The 17,971-nt window shown below is 33.6% G+C and overlaps 5 protein-coding genes across 8 annotated transcripts; 4 read left to right on the forward strand and 1 right to left on the reverse strand.

Moving 5' to 3' along the window:
- The first annotated feature begins 4,673 nt into the window (after window positions 1-4,673).
- Window positions 4,674-12,025, forward strand: LOC132068634 (flavin-containing monooxygenase FMO GS-OX5-like). 4 transcript variants are annotated; one of them, XM_059462282.1, is made up of 9 exons: window positions 4,674-5,227; window positions 7,186-7,330; window positions 9,171-9,253; window positions 9,351-9,500; window positions 9,578-9,660; window positions 9,802-9,940; window positions 10,471-10,644; window positions 11,484-11,557; window positions 11,670-11,806. In XM_059462282.1, coding segments are annotated over exons 1-9 (1,245 nt in total). In that variant the 5' UTR covers window positions 4,674-4,831; the 3' UTR covers window positions 11,671-11,806. The 4 variants fall into 4 exon arrangements, with proteins under 4 accessions (XP_059318265.1, XP_059318262.1, XP_059318263.1 ...); XM_059462279.1 differs by lacking the exon at window positions 11,484-11,557 and having other exon boundaries at window positions 4,685-5,227; window positions 11,670-12,025; XM_059462280.1 differs by lacking the exon at window positions 11,484-11,557 and having other exon boundaries at window positions 4,687-5,227; window positions 9,183-9,253; window positions 11,670-12,025.
- Window positions 12,026-13,554: 1,529 nt separating this feature from the next.
- On the forward strand, window positions 13,555-14,685 carry LOC132066421 (LRR receptor-like serine/threonine-protein kinase FLS2). The gene has a single exon (XM_059459734.1). It carries the CDS (start codon window positions 13,555-13,557, stop codon window positions 14,683-14,685), a length of 1,131 nt encoding a protein of 376 aa, XP_059315717.1.
- Window positions 14,686-14,838: 153 nt separating this feature from the next.
- Window positions 14,839-15,384, forward strand: LOC132066422 (phytosulfokine receptor 1-like). The gene has a single exon (XM_059459735.1). It carries the CDS (start codon window positions 14,839-14,841, stop codon window positions 15,382-15,384), a length of 546 nt encoding a protein of 181 aa, XP_059315718.1.
- A 22-nt stretch (window positions 15,385-15,406) lies between these two features.
- Window positions 15,407-16,318, forward strand: LOC132067010 (receptor-like protein 15). Its single transcript, XM_059460179.1, has one exon. It carries the CDS (start codon window positions 15,621-15,623, stop codon window positions 16,287-16,289), a length of 669 nt encoding a protein of 222 aa, XP_059316162.1. The 5' UTR covers window positions 15,407-15,620; the 3' UTR covers window positions 16,290-16,318.
- A 380-nt stretch (window positions 16,319-16,698) lies between these two features.
- LOC132066423 (putative pumilio homolog 10) lies at window positions 16,699-17,664 on the reverse strand. The gene is made up of 2 exons (XM_059459736.1): window positions 17,055-17,664; window positions 16,699-16,943 (listed from the first exon to the last, which is right to left on the reverse strand). The coding sequence occupies exons 1-2, from the start codon at window positions 17,662-17,664 to the stop codon at window positions 16,699-16,701; spliced, it is 855 nt and encodes a 284-aa protein (XP_059315719.1).
- Window positions 17,665-17,971: the final 307 nt, after the last annotated feature.

The raw sequence follows: 17,971 nt of genomic DNA on the forward strand, positions 1-17,971 counted from the left end.
TGAAGTAACTTTATCCATTTTTTGTCATTGCTCTTACACCTTTTGCCCTTCTCCCACTCTGAATATATAAATAAAAGTCCGTGCAAATATTAGTTAAGGATGGGAAGGACTAATAGAGCTGGCCATTGATGATGAAGTGAATGAAGATTTCATTTTAAAGATTATCTAGGCTATTATCATTTTTTGTGTTGTTACCTTTCTCAAATAATATTTATAATAATTCATTTTATACTATTGGTGATTCTTTTAATTTATTTACAGAATTTTAATGAAAAATTTACTTAGTACTAAAATTATAAAATTGAAAATACATGAGACATACGTCCCGTAGATCCATGGGACTTACGCCCCGTGTCTCAAGGCTTACGCCTCGGCCTGCGCCTTCGCCTCTTAAAACACTAATATGTTCGTCATCTCAATGTTTATTTAACCAAACTTAATACTAATTGCTTCCTTCTTCTTATCCACTCAGCCTCAATCCAAACAGAGAAATCACCTACAACAGTCTTTATAAGTCTCTTCGCACAAAGCTCCCTCGACAACTCATGAGTTTCAGCAATTATCCTTGTTAACATAAAGTTGATACGCTCAAATTTAAACTTTTAATAGCCTAAAGTGGACGATGTTAAATATAGTAACCCAACGAGGTTGGGGTCGAATCCCACAGACAATATGGTGTGAAAAGGTTACTAAACAAGTATTATACTAATCTTGCGTCCTAAAGTGTATTAGGAAAAAGGGTTTTTATAGTTGGGTTAGTTGATGACTAATTTAAAGTATTGAAAATTTAAAGTTGTAAATATATAGGTAAAAAGAACGGTTGTGTCCCCATCGTATAAAGTCAGATATGATCACGGTATCGATCTCTTGATATACTTCTAATGGATCATTTGTATGGATGCACTTAACCTCTATGTGAATTTGAACTATTTCCCAATAAGAAAATATTATTTTTTTCTATGCTTTTTCCAAAGATAAGAAAGTATGCATGAAGAACAGTTAATTATGCCAAGTAAATTCCTCTTATTCCCAAGTGAATTTATTAAATAAGGTTTAAAGCCTTGAGTTCGTGTTATTTGTTCTTACCTAACCCTAGCTATTTTCCCAAATAAACTAAAGTTTATGGCGTTAGCTAATGTTTGCAACCACTAACTATATGATAAAAACGAAGAACAAATAAAACCTAACAATCCATTATGCGTATATCTTTCACGATCCCCAGTCACAACACACCCATCCTTGGGTTCATAACCTTAGTAAAGGTGTTTAGCTGCTCATGGCAATAAGAAAACAATAAAAGATTGAAAATTGCATAATTGAAATTGTGCTAAATCTTACAAATAAAACTGGAAATTAACTGAGTATAATTGTCTTGAAATCCTTGAAGAGTAGCTAAGAACAAAATTGTCTCCACACAAGTCTCAAATTTCAGAATTTCAAAAGTATGAAAGTGATAAAAAACATTCAAAACCCTATTGGCTTTTAATAAGAGTAAAATCCTTCTTCAACATGGAACAAATCACGTCACCCTTGCGGAAAGAGTACGGGACGTACATTGAAGTATGTCCCGTCCTCATAAAATGTGGCCTCTGACTAGCTTCAGACTTCCGAAAGAGTACGGCCAAATATCCATCCCGTCCTTTGAAGTACGCGACGTACTCTCATGACGTCCTTTTCCTCAGTGCTTTAATGACTTTCTGTTGCTTTAAGCCAAGGGACAGGCACCAAGTACGGCAAGTCCTTCTATGTACGGGACGTGCTTTCCAAGCCATACTTCCCTTTGTTTTTCCAGAAACTTCAGTGGCTTTCCTCCCAAATGCGGGGAATAGGTATGTCCCGTCCTTTCAAGTACGGGACGTCCTTCTTCATGTTTTGCTCCATTTTACTGAAACTTCCGTCTTTGGAGTCCTATAACGCCAAATAACTGAAACACAATAAAAACACATCAAATTGACTAAGACTTGGTCAAAAACAAGTAAAACTTATAGCCAAAAAGCGTCAAATGTGCCAAAAACCCTAGCACATCAAAAGTCTATACCAAAACTTTGATAGTAGTAACTATTTGTACCTAACTATCACCATCAACATATTAAAACACACTTCGAAGCTGACTAGGTCAACTATCAGTAGTTCTTGTTTTTACATGAAAGTACCGACATTTGTTTTAATACATATACTAGTACCATTTGAAATTACTATTAAAAATTAAATATGTAACTTTTTTCCCGCTCTTTGTACATTAAGTTATTGAAATAGTAATTCGACAATTAAAAGCTACCTATAGATACTTTACATCTAATCGTTTCAGATAACGTACACTTGCACACTCGGTATTACTGCGGTTACTGGCACAGAGTTTGTCGATGTTGTTCCCTAAATATCATCTTTTCTGCAAGTTCCTAAAAGCTACTCCCTCCAGTCACTTCTAAGTGATCTTTTATTAAAAGTTTGGTTCAGAATAAGTGATTTTTAAAAAATCAAGTAGGTACCAATGTTTTTTTCTTCGAAATTACCCTTATCCGATAAATGATTAAACAAATTTCTAAGAAGTTTTCAGGAGAGATAAATAATCTTTAAGCAAAATAACTCACTTAACTAATGTCGCTAATTAAATAGCTACAGCGCACCCTAACATTTGACCAGATTATTTATAACACACTCAACCTTTACTGGGGGGGCTATTACCACCTGCAAATTTTTTAACTGGTATTATTAAGCTCCCAAGTGCTGAGTTGGCAAAGGGAGAGAGAGTGAGGAGCACTAAAAATGTTTAAAACAAATCCTACAACCATTATTTAGTTTTTTTTTTTCATTCTCTCTCTCTCTCTCTCTCTCTCTTCTTTTTTCCTCTTGTTTCAATCATCTTCTCCAATTTCAATCATCTTCTCCGGTGGCCATTTTCAATCATCTTCTCTAATTTCATAAAAACTCACTGAAAAGTATATCTCTATGTTCTTCTAATATAATTTTTTTCCTACGACCATTATTTAGTTTTTTTTTCTTTTTTTTTTATTCTTTCTTTCATTCTCTCTCTCTTCTTTTTTCCTCTTATTTCAATCATCTTCTCCGGTTGCCATTTTCAATCATCTTCTCTAATTTCATAAAAACTCACTGAAAATTATATCTCTATGTTCTTCTAATATAATTTTTTTTCCTACGACCATTATTTAGTTTTTTTTTCTTTCTTTTCATTCGCTCTCTCTCTTCCCTTTTCCTCTTATTTCAATCATCTTCTCTAATTTCAATCATCTTCTCCAATGACCATTTTCAATAATCTTCTCCAATTTCATAAAAACTCACTGAAAAGTATATCTCTATGTTTTTGTAATATAATTTTTTTCCTACGGCCATTTGAATTGCTTTACTTTATCAAAACAACCCCAAAATCTAGAAAAAAATTTCCCAAATTTCCTTCAGATTTGTGAAGAAAAAAAGGAAACATAGCCCACCGGAGAAATTTTATGGGAAAATTTTTAGCTCAATTTGAACCTAGATTGCTATTCATGAATTCAAATAATGAATTAGGTAGATAAAAAGTAAGAATGGAAAGAACAGTGAAGGAGGCAACGATGAGAAAATGGAAGAAAATGAAAAAAGAAAAACAAAATATAATTACCCAAAATGGGGAAAAGGAAAAGAATAGAAATTAAGAAAAAAATTGTAAAATGTACACGTGTCGGCGCGTGCACAACACGTTCAGCCATAAATTTGGCTGTCCAATTTTAAGGTGGAGTTTATTTCAGTTAAAAATAGCTAAGGGGGGTAATAGGCCCTCGTAAAGGTTGAATGTATTATAAATAATCCGATCAAATATTAGGATGCACCGTAACTCTTTTCCCTTTTAATTGGTGTGTTAAACCTTTAAAATAGAGTAAATATTTAATGAAAATAGACTATACCTTAAAATATTTAGGAGTGAGGCGTACAGTAAAGAAGTTAATGGGTCCACATTTTTAGAAAGTTGGCCTTATTCATCGGACACAGGACAGGGGCTGTTGACTTTTCAAAACCATTCAAAGAAGTGGCTGATTAAACTCAACAAGAGCAACTTTAAGAAATATCATAAGTAACCCTGTGAGGACAGGGTAACTCTCTCAGGTAATGATAATAATTCAGGTAAAAAAGAAAATCTCTGATAGTTGGAATGATAAATTAGTAAAAAGGTGATACCCTTTCCGTATCTTACTTTTCTTTTTTGATATGTCCCAAAATAGAGTAACTATTTTTTTTTTTTTTGAAAACTTCTAAAAACTGGCAATTCTTATCCTATCTTGCGCAAGACCAAAACTCCCACCGTGAAATAACTCCAAACCCCACTTTTACGTAAGCCCCACTAAAGCAAATCCTGCGATGCGCCGATTGAAGCGCATTAAGGAAGGTTCGAACCCGTGACCTCCCTGGATTCGAACGCGCAACCTCCCTTAGGGAAGCCTCCCCTCAAACCAACTCAGCCACACCCGAAGGTGCAAGAGTAACTCTTTTTATACTTAATAAATTGATAATTCAAACATCCTACTTGATAAATTTATAATCACAAAATTTAAAGAATATTTTAATACATTACACACATATTTAATTTAAGATCTCAAAATTAAAAAATCTCTCATTATTTTTTAAATTCCTTATCTAATCAAACTAAGACAGAATAATCAAATAAAGAGGCTTGTCTAACTACTTTTCCCCAGTGTCCAAATGAACAAGACATTTGAATATACCCTGTGGTATTCATATCTTCGTCATCTTCAATTTTTATTATTTAAAACATAGTTAATACTAATTATCTCCATCTTCTTTTCAAAACTGTCCATTTAGCCCAAAATAGTCTTCTCCTATGGCACAATCCCGGAAAGTAGCAGTCATCGGAGCCGGAGTATCGGGTCTAGTGACGGCGCGTGAGCTACAAAGAGAAGGCCACAGAGTTATAGTCTTTGAAAAATCGAACAAACTGGGTGGACTTTGGGTTTACAATCCCCAAATTGAGACTGATCCACTCAGTGTCGATCCAAATAGAGAAATTATTCACAGCAGTCTTTATAAGTCTCTTCGAACAAATCTACCAAGACAACTCATGAGTTTCAGCGATTATCCTTTCAAAGGCGAAATAAATGGGAAAATATTGAATTTTCCTGGGCATGAACAAGTGTTGAAGTTTTTGAATGAGTTTGCTGAGGATTTTGGGATTACTGAGTTGATTCAATTCAATACGGAAGTTGTACGAGTTGCTCAGGTAGATTTTGGATAAAATTTTAAATCTCTCAAACATTAATACTCCCTCTGTTGGTTTTTTTTTTAACGCACACCCAGAAAGTGTTCACTCTTGAAATATTAGGAGTATTTTTATTAACTTACCTATAATTAAATGTACAGAACAAAAAAAATTATTTAATGATTTTTTATTATGTGATTATGAATATAAAGGTAATTTTGGAACAAAAAGATCAATTTCTTGAATATAAGGATAATTTTGGAGCAAAAAGATCAATATCTTCTTGAAATTCTAAAGCGCCACTTATTTTGAAATAAAATGAAAAACCTAAAATATCATTTATTTGGAAACAGAGGGAGTATAATTTTCTTCTCCTCTTCCTTTTTCACTTTTAACGATATTTCTATTGATTAAAACCTTAATATATACTCCCATTTTAATTTAAGTATCTTAGTTTGATTTGGTATGAAATTTAAAAATAAAGGAAAACTTTTGAATCTTGTCTTCTTAAATTAAATATGTTGTGTTCCTTTAAAATGTTGTGGTCTTATTTCCATGTATAATGTTGGAATTGAAAAACTTAGACACTCAGTTTCAGGACAAACAAAAAATGAAAGTAAGACACTTCTTGCTTGTTTGACCAAGTTTCTTAAATCAGTTTATTTTGAAAAGTGCTTTCAAAAAAGTATTTTTGGTGAAAAGCAAACCGAAAAGCAGTGTGCGTTTGATCAATTAATTTAAAAAATAGTAATTAGTGTTTCACCAAGCTTTTAAAAAGTGTTTCTAAATGTATTTTTCTCAAAAATACTTTTCAAGAAAGTTCTTTTGGGCAACTGAAAAACAGCTTAGGTTAATCTCTAGAAACACTTATTTTCTTCTAAAAAGCTTGACCAAACACTTCACTTTTTTAAAATAAGCACTCATTGAAAAAAACAAATACTTTTGAAGAAAAAGTAAGCTTGGCCAAAACAGGCTATTAAATTGGTGTGGAGGGAGTTTAGTTTTTTTTTTTTTTTTAATTTTTAAAACCATTCGTAAAATATAGGGATAATTTCAGAGACTTTCCCTAGATTTAGCCTTATAACACTCACTTCCCTTGTGGTTTCAGATATTACACTCACCTCCCTTATTTTAAATTTTTTGTGACCAAACTTGTTTTAATGATAAAACTTATTAAATATTCCAAAATTGCCCTTTCATGGCATTATATTGAATACTAAGACAAAAATATTCGAAGCATGTAACTTTAGACTTGAAATATTCTCCACTTTGCACCATCTTTCATTGGATGCATTTATTTATTTTCTTGTTGACTACACATCTTGATAATTGCTATTCCTGAAACATGTTAAAATTTAGATTTCATTTTTTCAGTTACATATAATAAAAGTACTATAATTATTAATAATTTATTATAAGTAAAGTTTAGTATCGGAGAATAAATACTATTATCTCATGTTAGACGGATCGGAAGAAGTAATGTTCGTAACTTCATATAAATATTAGTAAGCCAAGTATGAATTGTACATTTTGTGGACCACATGCATCAGACTTTTATCCAAGAAGGGGATTTACCCATCTTGTGGTTTTTTTAGATTTTGAAATATAATTGAATCTTTCTATCATTCTATAGGTTCGTTGTGAATCCAAATTAAAGCATAAAACAAAAATCAAACAAAGGATTAAGTAGAAGTTTGATAGAAATTATTGCTCGGGTTACCAGTTTAGTGCATGAGGATTAAATAATGATATCAATGCCAACAAAAGGGTATTTTTGGAATGATTTTGAAAAATAACCATTAAAACAAGTTTGGTCACAAAATATTCAAAATAAGAGAGGTGAGTGTAATATCCGAAATCACAAGGAAAGTGAGTGTTATAAGGCTAAATCTAAGGCAGTTCTCTGAAATTATCCCTAAAATATATTTAAAGTAATTTTTCTACTCAAATACTAATTAAAAAATGAACCATAATTTGAGGTCGTACGAGTTGCGCAGGTAGATTTTGAGGAAAATCGTTGGGTTGTTGAGTCGAAAATGGATGAGTCGATTTCAGAAGAGGTGTTTGATTCAGTTGTGATTTGTAATGGTCACTATACGATACCCAGACTTGCAAATATTCCAGGTACCTTATTTTTAAATTCAAACTAATTAATCTATTGTTTGAACAGTGATTTATTTGCTTTGACATATTGGACTTTATTTATATAGAAAGTATTACCCCAAGTTACCCCCCTCTCAAATTATCTGAAAATAAAAATAATAAAAATAAAGACCTCTTTGATTCTATTTATTGAAAAAAAATAAAAATCTTTAAAGAACTTCTAATTAAAGAGGAAATATGATAAGTAATTAATATAAATTCCCCGTCTTTAGAGCTAAAAAACAAGAGAAACAATAGAATTTGTATAAGAGTAATATATAGTTAGAAGGTCCCACTAACTAAATAAAATGGAAATAAGTATAATGGAATAAAATCAGATTCCAGTCCATGAATCTTGCAATGAGATATGCCCTACAATAAACCAATAAACAAAGTAAACTAGGAGGTTCGATTAAAATGAATTCTTGATTTCTAATAATAGTTGTCTCAAATTATTTGTCGTTTTAGAAGTTCAAGGCTGAATTAATTATTTTTTTTCCATTTTAGACCTTAGTAGTTATTGTTTTTGAAGATACAAACACCTTAATTATGGGGTGATATTATGATTGTTCGAATACCAAAATGAAGGGTAAAATAGTTAAAAACCCCTCCTAATTATTATGGGCCGTGTAAAAGAAAATCACAAGAAATAATTTGAGACGGAGGGAGTATTTTAGGAAATTGTGGTCTGATAATGTTATTGGTAGAATATCTAGGAAAGCTCTTAATTACTACTCCTTATAGCACATTTGGCCAAGCTTTTAAGAAGTCAAAAATACCTTTTCCCGTAAAAAAAAAACACTTTTTTAATTTATTTGAGGTGTTTGGCCCAAAATGAAAAATGTTTTTGAGCGGCAGCTGAATTAATTTTTCTAGTGTTGCGAAGAAGCTACAAGCAGAAACAGAAATTTATTTTTTCCGAGACAACTGTATCCTTACCAAAAATTTATGTTTATCAAACTATCTCTCAATAATTTAATCCATATATCTCTCGAATATAAATACAATTTTCCTCTCCTCTTCCTTTTTTGCTTTCACTATATTTATATTGATTAAAAGCCTTAATACATATTTTTATTTTAAAATAAAAATAAAATGATTAACAAAATAAAAGTTAATTAAAATCTAACAAAATAAAAGTTAATTAAAATCTTTTGTAAAATATATTTAAAATCATTTTTCTACTCAAATACTAATTGAAAAATGAACCATAATACTGTCTTTTCTCGTATTTTACGCTCAAATGCACTTTAGAGAAAGATTGGCCAAATATAATTGTTTATCAAATACTTAAAAAATATATTTTTCAAATGAATTGGCTAAACACAAGCCGTTTTTCTTTAAAATTATTTCGCCGGAAAGTTAATTTAACAAAAGCGGTTCTCAAGATAAACTGTTTTAGAAGCTTAACTAAACATGCTCTTAACTTAAGATATAAGAAATTTGACTAACTTTCTAAAAGATATTCTTTTAACATTTAGATATGAGGAAATTCTATAGTTTTTTAATATCCAACAAGTGCAACCCAATGGTGAATGAAGTGGAGGAGAACCATGAGGTTTCAGGTTTGAATCTTAGCAGAAGCAAAAAAATATCAAGTGATCTTTATTTAATCTGCTTAAATTTTGATGGACAGAGTTACTTGGTACCTTTTGTTAGTGGGAGGTGTAGGTACTTGGCCGGACACCACCTTCATAATAAAATAGTAAAAACAAATTAGGGTGGTAAGAGTTAAACAGAAAACAACTTTAACTTGCTGCACTCAAAATATGGTGAAAGAAATGGGAATGATTGGTTTGTATTTTGAACTAATTCTTGTTAGTTAATTCCAAAGGTATAAACAATTGGCCTGGAAAACAAATACATAGCCACAATTATCGAGTTCCTGAGCCATTTAAGGATCAGGCAAGCCCTTTATACTCTTTTTACATTTTCATTTATGAAAGTTTCATGCACAAGTCTATGCTTCCTATTTACAGAACCTTCTCACTTGTTAATTTAGATTGTAGTTGTAATTGGAGGTGGACCGAGTGGGCTTGATATTTCCCGAGACATAGCTACGGTAGCCAAGCAAGTTCATTTTTCAACAAAACCTTCTAAAATTGGAGTTTCAAATTTGGACGGTTATGCAAATCTATGGAACCATTCACAGGTATATAATTGTTTAAATGCTGTTGACTGTGCACTGGAAGATATATAAAGGGAGCTGATTTTGGAACTTTTTTGCAGATTGATCATGTTGATGAAAGTGGTGAAGTGACTTTCTTGGATGGATCTTCTATTCATGCTGATATCATTCTCCACTGCACAGGGTTTAGTTCAAATCTTGAGTCTTTTGTTCATACACAAGTTTATTGTCGTCATTATTTCTTGAATTATGTGATCATCTTATCTAAAAGCTTACATCGTTATAGAGAACATACTTTTATTTACTTAATTGTGTCTTGAAACAGATACAAGTATGATTTCCCATTTCTCGAAACTGATGGAATAGTAAGCGCAGATGGGGACCGTTTTGTTGGACCACTATACAAGCATGTGTTTCCTCCAAAGCTTTCTCCCTGGCTCTCTTTTGTTGGTATACCTTATCAGGTCAGCTAATTGTACGGAATATCGTACTCTTTCTGTGTTATTATCCAGTTATTGTTGTATTTGATACGACAGAAGTTATTCTTCAATAAATACTTTTTATAAATGATTTATTTTCTGGAAAACATTTTCGTGATTTTTGGTTGGAGAGTGATAAATATCGTTTGAAAGAGTAACATACAAACTGCATAGTGCTTTGATAAATATTTTAGTATTTATTGGTTAAAATAGTGATGCGCAATTAGGAGTTGAAATAATTATGAAAGAAAATGACTTCCACCGAAAAGTGAGGAGGCTATTTTCCTTTTTTGATGAAAAATATTTTTTGGCAACCAAACATGAAAAAATGACTTATTTTCTAAATCATTTTCCATCGATGTTTAGTGTTTTTTTTTTTTTTTTTTTTTTTTTTTTTTTGTAATTCAAGCTTCGCAACACTAAGAGGTTGATCCTCTTTAACATTGTATTATGCTCTTGAAAATTGTAATTTGTTGCCAGAAATGACAATGTAAACTTTTTTCTGTGATGATCAGACAATAGTGTTTCTCATGTTGGAAGTACAAGCCAAATGGATTGCAAAAGTGTTGTCTGGAAAGGTGCTTTTACCATCGGAGGAGGAGATGTTAGCTGATGTTGAGGATCATAATAGGCAACTTGAGCAAGCTGGGATCCCAAAACGTCACACGCATCGCCTAAACTTTCACGAGGTTTTTCACATAACCTTTTTTTTTTTTTCGAGATTTGTCTCAATGTTGTTACCAGCGGCGAATCCAGGATTGCAAGAGGATGGGTTCACCATTGCTTTTAAGATAAGATATAAAATTTAATAGTGACATCAACTTGGCAAGCAAAACATTAAAGGCTGCTTAGAATTTTTTTTTGAAAGAAGGCAGCAAAAATGCATTTAGTTCGATCCCGCGACCTTACAAGATTAAACCCAGTACTCAACCAGTGCTCTACTCGGTCTTGTTTGACCATGTGTTCCTTCAGTTAATATTAGATATATTTTAAGGATTATACACATAATATACCGAATTTAGTCGGGTAACAAAGCTTTGATTTCTGTATTCGCTTTTTTCAAACTGTATTGAAATGCCTTACTTAAGCCGAGAGGCTATCGGAAACAAAGCCGAGAGTCAATCGGAAACAGTCTGTCTATCTCTACGAGGTAGGGGTAAGGTCTCCGTACACTCTACCCTCCCCAGACCCCACCAGTGGGATTACACTGGTTATGTTGTTGAGATTTGTCTCAATGTGGACATACTTTTACAATTGAAAACTCAATATGACTCGGGCAAAACCTATTCATCACCCTTTATTTATGGCTTTCTGGTTCTCTTTTTCAAAATTCTCTTACCATTGTTACAAATTCTTGAATATAAAACTTCACTCACGGTCTAGCTTCAAAAGAAGTATAGTTGAGAAGGATTTGCATGTCCCCAGTTGAAGATCCTATATTGTTTAGATAAAACTTTTAAGATTTCATCTTATTGAATTTACCAAACATTTTGTAAATCTCAATTAAGAATTGTTGCCGTGTGACCAGGAAGTCACAGGTGCAAGCCGTGAAAACGGTCTCTTACATAAATGCAAGCTAAGGCTGCACGCCAACATAATATGGTCCGACCCTTTGTATTCGGGTCCTTTTTTTTTTTTTTTTTGGGGGGGTTTTCTGAATCTCAATGATTTAACTTAAAGTTAGTGAAAGGCAATTACATGAATTTGTTGGCAGATGGAGTACATGGACTGGGTAGCAGCTCAAGTGGGACTGCCATCAGTTGATGCCGGCATAAAGGAAATGCTTTGGAGTATTTACAAATGTGCTGGTGAAGTAGGGTATGATCGCTATAGGGATTTGTGGGACCTTGAGAATTTGACTCAATAGTCTTTGTAGTTATCAAACTAGTGTGTTTGATAAGTAACATCATATCTGTTCCTTTTATGTTTTACAACATTCATTATGTATTTATTCAAAATAAGACCATAAAACAAAAAGACGTGATAGAAGAAGTATTATGCTTCAACTTATAGAAAAGAAATAATATTGGAGGAGACTTGCTCTCTGTTCTTGAGATTTACTGATAAAAAGCAGGAGAAATGCCTATATTTATAGAAACACGAAATTTAAGGCTTCCTAAAGTCTAACAATTATATTTGCAAGTTGATCAATTGCACGAATTCCCCTCTGCTTAATTTACTGATTCCGCTTTGAGCTTGATGACACTTCCATTGTCACATTTAATCTGCTTATAACAATCAACGTTATACAAGGTAAAAACTTAACTCAAACCCGGTGATGCTAATAGTGGTCAGCTTGATGCTTTCCAAATCTCATTGATATTCGATTTTATCAGTTGTTTATAAGGTGTATCAAATCAATGTTATGGTGAAATTTGTAAGCTTTGGCCACTTAAAAAGTGAAAGAAGGTTTTGTCATATCAGGACCTTCAGGTTTTCTCTAGGCCTTGTAACCAAAAAAATGACTCAAACCAACAATAATCATCGCCACTACCATTTGATCCCTTAATACGAACTCTGTATCGAAGCTCGCATCAATAACAAGTGATTTAAGTATAGAAAAAAAACAGAAGATGGTTTATTGTAAATCAACTAATTAACAGCCAAATGCCTTCTCAATGAGGGACATATAATATGGTTTCACTTTCTCCACATCAATCCTCGCTTTCCTCTTGCTATATAGATCATATTTGCTCCACATAAAATCACAATCACATCATTCAGTAAAAAAAAAAATGCATCTAAAACCATCAACATTACTGAATCAAGAACAAAAGAAAAAAGGGAAGCAATATCATTAAAAAACTATTAACAAAAGTGTAGAATTTAAGTTATATTCGTGCAGTGCAGAAAATATTAATATTATTTTACAAAACCGTGAGATGACTCGACCTACACGTGCAAGTTAGAATGATATATAGTCAAAGAGGTATGCCAATTTTTCAAACCTCGAAGAGATGTGATAGAGGACTTTGTCAAAGTCAATCCAACATGTTTTTAAACAATTTAATAATTGTTGGTAGTAACAGAGATATGAAGACACCTTGCAAACAGTCTGTCCCTTTTTTTTCCTTAATTAAATCAAGTTTCTGGAGAATTTTGAATTATTATAATTTCAGTTATTGACTGTAGAATGCAATCTTTTCCTATTCAGTTGTATAAGCCTACACCAATTTTTTTTTTTTTTTTTCATGAAGACATTCTGGGAAAGAACCTTACGAATAATTTAGTTCAAGTTGTATATCTAGACAATAAGCACTGAACTTGGTATAAATATCTTCAACACTTTACAACCTAGAATATTGTTTATCATCTTGAAGTCATGTGATTAAAGAAAGATTTCCTTATATTTACTACTCTATTTTACCATTTTTTGTTCGTTGATGGCTGCCATGAAAGAGAAAGAGCAGCTCTACTGAGCTTCAAGTCCTTGCTGACTGATCCATCTAATCGGTTATCTTCCTGGCAAGGCGAAAGTTGTTGCAACTGGAAAGGTATCAAATGCTTGAGTTCAGGTCGTGTTGTAGTTGTCAATCTCCGGAATCCTAATCCGGATGATTTCATAATCAATGTCAATAAGGAAATTTTTTCATCTTCTAATGACACATCCAATGCTCTCAAAGGTATTATATCTCCATTGCTCTTCACTCTTGCCCATATGCAAACATCTCGACCTGAGTTTCAACAACTTTATGCTCTCAAAGTTACCTGCAGAGATATCAAACTTAACGAAGTTGACTTATCTCAATCTGTCGAATGCGATGTTTCAAGATTCCATCACCACACAATTCTCAAACCTTACATCTCTAAGGTCTCTTGATCTTTCGTGTGCTAATTTAGTAGCTGATTTGTCTTCTATTTCTGTTAGCTTGACACTAAAACCAAAGTTGGATTTTGGCTCAACGTCCTCTTTTATCAGATATGGTCGATTATCCAGTCAAAATATAAGTTGGTTAGAAGGACTCAGAGGCCTCAGATATCTAGTATTGACTGGGGTTGATCTATCAAAGGCCTCCGAATCATTTCATTGGGCTAAACCAATATCAAGTCTTTCAAATCTCATGTCACTTCGATTGTCCAACTGCAACATTTCAGGAAGAATTCCGACAGGGCAATTACTTAACCTTACAAATCTTTCCACTCTAGAAATGAATTCTAACATTCTAACATCCACGATACCTGATATGCTATCCAACCTCACAACCCTCTCAGCTCTTGATTTTAGTGGCAACGATTTAGATGGTCACATCCCTTACCTTCCTCAACTTGAAGAACTTGCTGTTTCTAGCAATCCTTCTGTGACCATAGATCTTGTTTCAATGTTTTCAGTTCCATGGTCAATGTTGACACTTCTTGACATAGGCTTCACTCAGGTAGGTGGAACAATCCCTCCTTCTTTAAACAACTCAACCTTATTAACCATTTTCCGAGCTGATGGATGCTCGATCCAAGGGTCGATCCCTTCTTTGATTAGGAAACTTAAGAAATTAAGTATGCTGATGCTCAATGACAACAATATCACAGGCCAACTTCCTGTATCCATGTCCAGTTTAATAAACCTTCAATACTTATCTGTGTTCCAGAATCAATTACAAGGGTATATTCCAATTTCGATTTGTCAAAGCCCCTCCCTGGAGTACCTGAATTTACAATGGAACGATCTAACAGGACGTCTTCCCTTGTGCACACTTCAGCTTCCTAAGCTTTCATATCTTTATGTTGAAGAATAACCTGAATGGTAATATGCCACTGTCTTTGTTCCAAAGTCTAGATTGGATCAAATTAGTTTCGGGGCTAGTGGATTGTCAATTGAAATCGATGGTCAAGATCAATCCTTTGTGCAAACTTTCCAGCCCACGATTTTGGAATTTACATCTTGCAACATGAGAGGAGAAATCCCAGATTACTTCTCAAATTTGACAAACCTCATGCTTTTAAATTTGGCCAACAACAGTTCATCAGGAGCCATACCGCACTGGTTGTTCAATCTCCCTGCCCTCTCTGTACTAGATTTATCTCTGAACAACTTCAAGGGAGTTATATTTCCAATGATTCAGCTGAAATCTTCTCCTTTTCCAACATTAATAAATTTAGCCAGTAACAACCTTCAAGGTCCTATTCCTTCTAAGCTCGAGAATGTTAATGTCATCGACTTGTCACTTAACAATTTCGTAGGCTCAGTTCCAACACAGATAGGAGAAGTTCATGGTATCAGGTCCATATCGTTATCTGGAAACAAAATTCATGGTCCAATACCTGAATCATTTTGCCAATCAACTAATGTTCTCCAGGTTCTTGATCTCTCTAATAATAGCTTGTCAGGAGCCATTCAACGCAACTTAGGAAACTGCAAGTCTCTCATTTACCTTAATCTTGGACAAAACAAGCTCGCTGGAAGTATCCCAAAAGAACTTGAACGCGCTATCTGAATGGGAATGAGTTTGCAACTTGGCAGACAATAGATTTGAAGGAAGGATCCCAAATTCCATTGGTGACCTACACCATCTACGTATCCTCGTGCTCTCATCAAACTCTTTCAGTGAATCTATCCCAGAAGGACTAATGAAGTTGGAAAGTCTACAATATATTGGTTTATCCAGGAACAATCTGTCTGGTCCCATTCCTGAGAATCTTGATGGCTTGAAAACAATGATGAGAACACAAAATGAGGCAACAAATCTTAGGTTATGTTTACTCCCTCAAGTTCATTGGTGCTCAGCTAGAAATAGTCACCAAAGGACAGACACATTGGCTTGAGTCAGTATATTCCTACAACAGTGGATTCGACGTGTCAAGCAATGCTCTTACTGGTAAAATCCCTGAGAAAATTGGCCTTTTAAGTGGACTTCCATTGTTGAATCTCTCACATAATAATCTTTCGGGGGTGATCCCAAAGTCTATAGGCAAGATGATTTCCCTTGAGTCGTTGGATCTCAGCTATAACCAATTAACAGGGGAAATTCCAGTGACATTGACAGTGTTAGATTTTCTCCAGTATCTCAACTTGTCTTATAACAACTTGAGCGGATGGATTCCAAGCAATCCACATTTTGGCACTCTGTATCAAGATGGAACGACATATATTGGAAACAGATACTTATGTGGTGCTCCTGGTGGGATGAATTGCAGTAACCATGGTCCCTCTATCGCAGAAACTGCAGAGAACAGATATGATCAAGAAAATGTCCTTTTTGTTTTAGTTGTATTCTTAGGCTATGTTACAGGAATTTCTGGTGTATTTCTGTTGTTGTATTTGATAGACGACAATTGGAGGAACAGGTATTGGAGGGCAGTAGACAGAATTGTGTTAAAAATAGTGAACTGTAAACCATGACATGCATATATACTAAATTTCTGCAATAGAATAAAGGGGAAAAGGGTCAAATATACACCTGTACTTTATTTTATTAGTTAAATATATCCTCCGATAGTGAAAGTTAATAAAAATACCCCTAGCGTCTTTAAACTTCACACTTATGCCCCTATTTGGATTGGAAATCCCCAAATCCTCTCAAATTACCCAATTTCAAAAAAATTACCCACTTTTTTTTGTCGACCCACCCCGCCCGACCCGCCTATCATCATCATCAAGCTCTAGCTTCATCTTCTTCCATGGAGAAAAAAAAAAAAAAAAGCAAGAACACACCCAAATGATAAATCCCAAAACTCACCTCAAATTTCATTTTTAAATCCAACTCCTAATCTTGGTGCAGCCTTTCTTTTTTGAATCAACAAAATTTTGCTTACCCATGTGTTGTTCTAGATGTTTTCACAAGTTCTCCTAGATCTTTAGTCACCATAAGCACAAGCTGCGTTCTTTGTTCATCACTACAAGCAGTCAATAATTTCTGAACAAGATAGTTACCAAATGGATCCTTCATTAACTCAAGTATATGATGAATAATTCCATTAAATATTATCTGAACATCTTCAGATGTCCCTTCATCAAATATCCTCTGTAAATACCTACACCCCATCTGATCTTTTGCTGCCAAATACACATTTTTCTCTACATTTCATTCCCTTGCTGGGTTCTTTTCTTGCAACCTTTCTATTTTAGCCTCATTTCTTGTTTTTTTCTTGTGACCCTTTAATAAACCTCTCTGTTCAGAACCATATTTTAAACATTCCCCTTGAAGAATAAAGTTGTGGTCTTCATAACTGTAAGTGTCTTGGATTCTTGAATTTGGCAAAGCAGAAAAAGGGTTATTTACTGATTTAGCCCTTTGCTTAGCAATGGAACAGTCACATTCAGAATTTAATCCCATCAACTGAGAACCATGTAAGGAGCTAAAGAAACTCCTAGCAACAACATCATCATATTGAAGACCCTCATTGTTACTACAAGGCCTATTCATGTTACACAAATATTCATAATTAATTTGTTCCTTCTGATAAAACAGGTCTCTAGACAGAGAACTAGGATTTTTTTTAGTACAAAAACCCCCCATTGAATCACGAAAATTAACTCCTGACCCTTGAAAATCACAAAAACCGTGATGAGAATTTCCTGTTCCATTGAAAAACTGATCATTAAATCCAACCTTATCATCAATATTCATACCATAAAATCTCTGAGACAGAGCACCTATATCAACAACTTTATAAAAATTTTGGTCATTAAACCAACCAGAACCAAAATGTCCTTTAGTAGTAGTATCAACTAGTCCTTGATTTAAAGATTGAAATTTTGAGGTGAGTTTTGGCATTTTATCATTTGGGTGTGTTCTTGTTTTTTTCTTTTTTTTTCATGAAAGAAGATGAACCTAGAGCTTGATGATGATGGTAGGCGGGTCGGGCAGGGCGGGTCAACAAAAAAAGTGGGTAACTTTTTTGAAATTGGGTAATTTGAGAGGATTTGGGGATTTCCATCCAAATAGGGGCATAAGTGTGAAGTTTGAAGACGCTAAGGGTATTTTTATTAACTTTCACTAACGGAGGATATATTTAACTAATAAAACAAAGTAGAGGGTATATTTGACCCTTTTCCCTAACATAAAACTGGCAAGAACAACA

Source organism: Lycium ferocissimum, chromosome 8 (genome assembly GCF_029784015.1).
Source record: "Lycium ferocissimum isolate CSIRO_LF1 chromosome 8, AGI_CSIRO_Lferr_CH_V1, whole genome shotgun sequence".
Classification (NCBI taxonomy): Eukaryota; Viridiplantae; Streptophyta; class Magnoliopsida; order Solanales; family Solanaceae; genus Lycium; species Lycium ferocissimum.